General features: G+C 59.5%; 1 protein-coding gene across 1 annotated transcript in view; it reads left to right on the forward strand.

Annotated features, from left to right (window-relative positions):
* Window positions 1–1255: 1255 nt before the first annotated feature.
* Window positions 1256–3814, forward strand: part of LIMK1 (LIM domain kinase 1) — a gene marked incomplete at both ends in the record, with an annotated part of 6152 nt that continues 3593 nt past the window's right edge. Inside the window, 5 exon segments of the mRNA XM_009077343.1 lie at window positions 1256–1417; window positions 1879–1988; window positions 2072–2263; window positions 3566–3671; window positions 3760–3813. Coding sequence (XP_009075591.1) covers window positions 1256–1417; window positions 1879–1988; window positions 2072–2263; window positions 3566–3671; window positions 3760–3813 — 624 coding nt within the window.

Consider the following 3814-nt stretch of genomic DNA (forward strand, 5'->3'; position numbering starts at 1 on the left):
CGCCTCATTTCCCGAAGGCCATCCCAGTGGCCATGCATCCATCCTGCTGTCCCTGGTGCCATCGTTTCCCAGCAGTGCCAGTGCCACCAACCCCCCTTTCACCCCTACAGCACCCCCTATAGCAAATCCCCTATAGGACTCCCACTGCACCTCCTCTGCAACCCCCTGCACCCCTACAGCATCCCTCTACAGTAAATCCCTTATGGCATCCCCCCATGCACCTCTACAACAAATCCCCTATAGCACCCCTCTGTGTCCTCTCTGAAACCCCCCACACCCCTACACCATCCCTCCTACAGCACGACCCCTATAGAACCACCCTGCAACCCCTCTGCAAGCCCCCAATCCCTACAGCAAATCCCCTATAGCACCCAAATCCCCTACAGCGCTAGAGGACTGCTCTATGTTTGTGCCCAGGCTGGATGTCCCTCTGTCCATGATTAGGGTGACAGACCCATGACCAGTCTGGCCTGTCCCTCTGTGTGTCTGACCAGGCTGGCATGTCATCCTAGTCATGGATAGGACATGCCCTTCTATGTATCTGTGACCAGGGTGGCACATCCCTCTGTCTCTGTGCCAGGGTGAAAGCTCCACAGCCAGGATGGCACATCCTTCAGTGTCTGTGCCAGGCTGACATGTCTGTCACCAGGGTGACATGTCCATGACTAGTCTGGCATGTCTCTCTGTGTGCCCATGACCAGGCTGGCACATCTGTGACCAGGGTGACAGATCCATGCCCAGGGTGGCACATCCCTCTGTCTCTGTGCCAGGCTGGCATGTCACCCTAGTCATGGATAGAAGGATATGCCCTTCTGTGTATCTGTGACCAGGCTGGAATGTCCCTCTGCCCATGACCAGGCTGTCACACCTGTGGACCAGTCTGTCACATCCTCCTGTGTGTCCGTGGCTTGGCTGGCACATCCCTCTGTGTGTCTGTACCAGGTTGGCACGTCTGGCACCAGGGTGACGTGTCCAAGACCAGTCTGGCACATCCCTCTGTGTGTCCATGCCCAGGCTGACATGTCCATGCCTCATATACCTCCATGTCCCCAAAAGTCCCCCACACCACTAGCCTTCAGTGTCACCCCTAGAGTCACCTGCTGCCACCCTGGGCGTGGTGACACATGGATGTGGTGGCACTGCAGTGGGACAGGAAATGGGAAGCAGCTTGTCCAGAGAGCCATGGGTTGGATGAGCACTGGCTGTGCCCAGGATGTCAGTGGGGATGAGATGACCATGGGGATGTGGTGACAAGGGTGTCCCTGTCTCCTGCCACAGGTGCTGTGAGTGTGGGGCCTCCCTGTCCCACCAGTACTATGAGAAGGATGGACGTCTGTACTGCAAGAAGGATTACTGGACACGCTTTGGGGAGCTGTGCCACGGCTGCTCTGAGCACATCACCAAGGGGCTGGTCATGGTGAGTGTCACGAGGTCCTGGGAGGTACCCAGGGACACACGTGGAGCCTTGACCCACACATCAGCAAGAGGCTGGTCATGGTGAGCACCAGAGGGTCCTGGGGCAGGGGGGGACACAGAGCCTTGACCTATGGCTGAGCTCCTGCCAAGTGGGTAAGGTGGGGAGGGAGTGCAGACCCCTAGCACAGCTTGGGCTCTGGAGGTGGCAGGAGTGTCCCTGTCAATGTCCCCCCATTTTAGGGATCCATGGAGGGATTGTACCCTGTGTTGGGCCTGGAGGAGCCTCAGGGTGGTGGGAGATGGCCTTGCAGTCACACCCAACCTGGTGACATCTCTTATCCCCACCACTCCACGGCTCAGCCTGCCCTTCCCTTTGCCCTGGTGCACCCATGGGTGCTCCCAGCACCATCCAAACCCTGCCACCCACCCAGGGGTCCTGGGGCTGATGGCATCTGCCCACAGGTGGCTGGGGAGCAGAAGTACCACCCTGAATGCTTCAGCTGCCTCAACTGCCGCACGTTCATCGGCGATGGCGACACCTATGCTCTGGTGGAGCGCTCCAAACTCTACTGGTACGTCCCAGCCTGGTGGGAGGGTGGGGGGACACATCCCCTGGTACCTCCCACCCATGCTGCTGCTCTTCTTGTCCCCGCAGTGGCCACTGTTATTACCAGATGGTGGTGACACCGGTGATCGAGCAGATCCTGCCAGATTCCCCAGCTTCCCGCATCCCACACACCGTCACCCTCGTCTCCATCCCTGCCAGCTCCGATGGCAAACGTGGCTTCTCTGTCTCCATCGACCAGGGCTGTGGCACTGAGCACCCACGCACCGTCCGTGTCCGAGAGTGAGTCCCTGTCTTGTCTGCCACTGTCCCCTCCCCACACCTTCTGCTGGTGGCATCCACCCAGGGGACACGTGGTGTGGTGGGAGGAGGAGGGAAAGGGCTGCTGTGTCCCCATCAGCATGGGGTGGTCAGTGGGGTCCATGGTGGTTTGTCCCCAGCTGCTGGGGGGGTGTTGTGGGGACTTTAGTGGTGTGTCCCCATCAGGGTGGCTTTTGGGGGGGACAAGTAGGGACTGTGCTGGTGTGTCCCTGGCCATCAGGGTGGCTTGAGGGGGACATGACTCTTCTGGTGTGTCCCTAGCCATCAAGGTGGGTTGGGGTGACAAGTGGGGACTGTGCTGGTGTGTCCCCAGCTATCAGGGTGGCTTGGGGGTGACAGATGGGTGTTCTCCCATCTGCCAGCATGGGCTGTATGTACCAGACTGGCATGTCCCTGTGTGGTTGAGGTGGCTTGTGGATACTGTGTCATAATGTCCCTGTGCAGGAGGAGGTGCCTGTGAGCAACGTCCCTGTGTGTCCCCATCTAGCAGGATGACTTGTGGGTACCATGACTGTGTGCCCCCATCCCAGAGGGGTGACTCATGGGTACTGTGACAGCATGTCACCATCAAGCAAGGGTGACCTGTGTGGGCCATGGGGCTCCATGTTCCCAACTAGCACTGGGTGACCCATAGGCATCTTACCATGACCACGTGTTCCCAGAGGTGACTCGCAGGGGACATGCCAACCCACTGGCTGGGGTGACTTGTGGGCAGTGTCCTGACACATCCCACCCATGACAGTGTCAGGGGCTGACACCATGAGCAGTGTCCCAGCACATCCCACCCGTGACAGTGTCAGGGGCTGACACCATGGGCAGTGTCCCAGCACATCTCACCCGTGACAGTGTCAGGGGCTGACACCATGGGCAGTGTCCCAGCACATCTCACCCGTGACAGTGTCAGGGGCTGACACCATGGGCAGTGTCCCAGCACATCCCACCCGTGACAGTGTCAGGGGCTGACACCATGGGCAGTGTCCCAGCACATCTCACCCGTGACAGTGTCAGGGGCTGACACCATGGCCAGTGTCCCAGCACATCCCACCCGTGACAGTGTCAGGGGCTGACACCATGGGCAGTGTCCCAGCACATCTCACCCGTGACAGTGTCAGGGGCTGAGAACCAAGGCAGGGTCCGAGGGGATACCACGCAGCACATCCCACCTGTGACAGTGTCAGGGGCTGACACCATGAGCAGTGTCCCAGCACATCCCAGCCATGACAGTGTCGGGGGGCTAACCCCTGCTGCCCTCTGACCCCTCAGGGTGGACACAGACTGCATCAGCCCTGACATGAAGAACTCCATCCATGTTGGCGACCGCATCCTGGAGATCAACGGTACCCCCATCGGCCACGTCCCCTTGGACGAGGTACTGTCCCCCAACAGATGACTCCCAATCCACTCCCTGCCCTGAGATGCCCCACAAACCACTGCCTCACATCATTTTCCACCCCCAGATCGACCTGCTAATCCAGGAGACCAGCCGCCTGCTCCAGCTGACCATCGAGCATG

Source organism: Acanthisitta chloris, unplaced genomic scaffold (genome assembly GCF_000695815.1).
Source record: "Acanthisitta chloris isolate BGI_N310 unplaced genomic scaffold, ASM69581v1 scaffold3796, whole genome shotgun sequence".
Lineage (NCBI taxonomy): Eukaryota > Metazoa > Chordata > Aves > Passeriformes > Acanthisittidae > Acanthisitta > Acanthisitta chloris.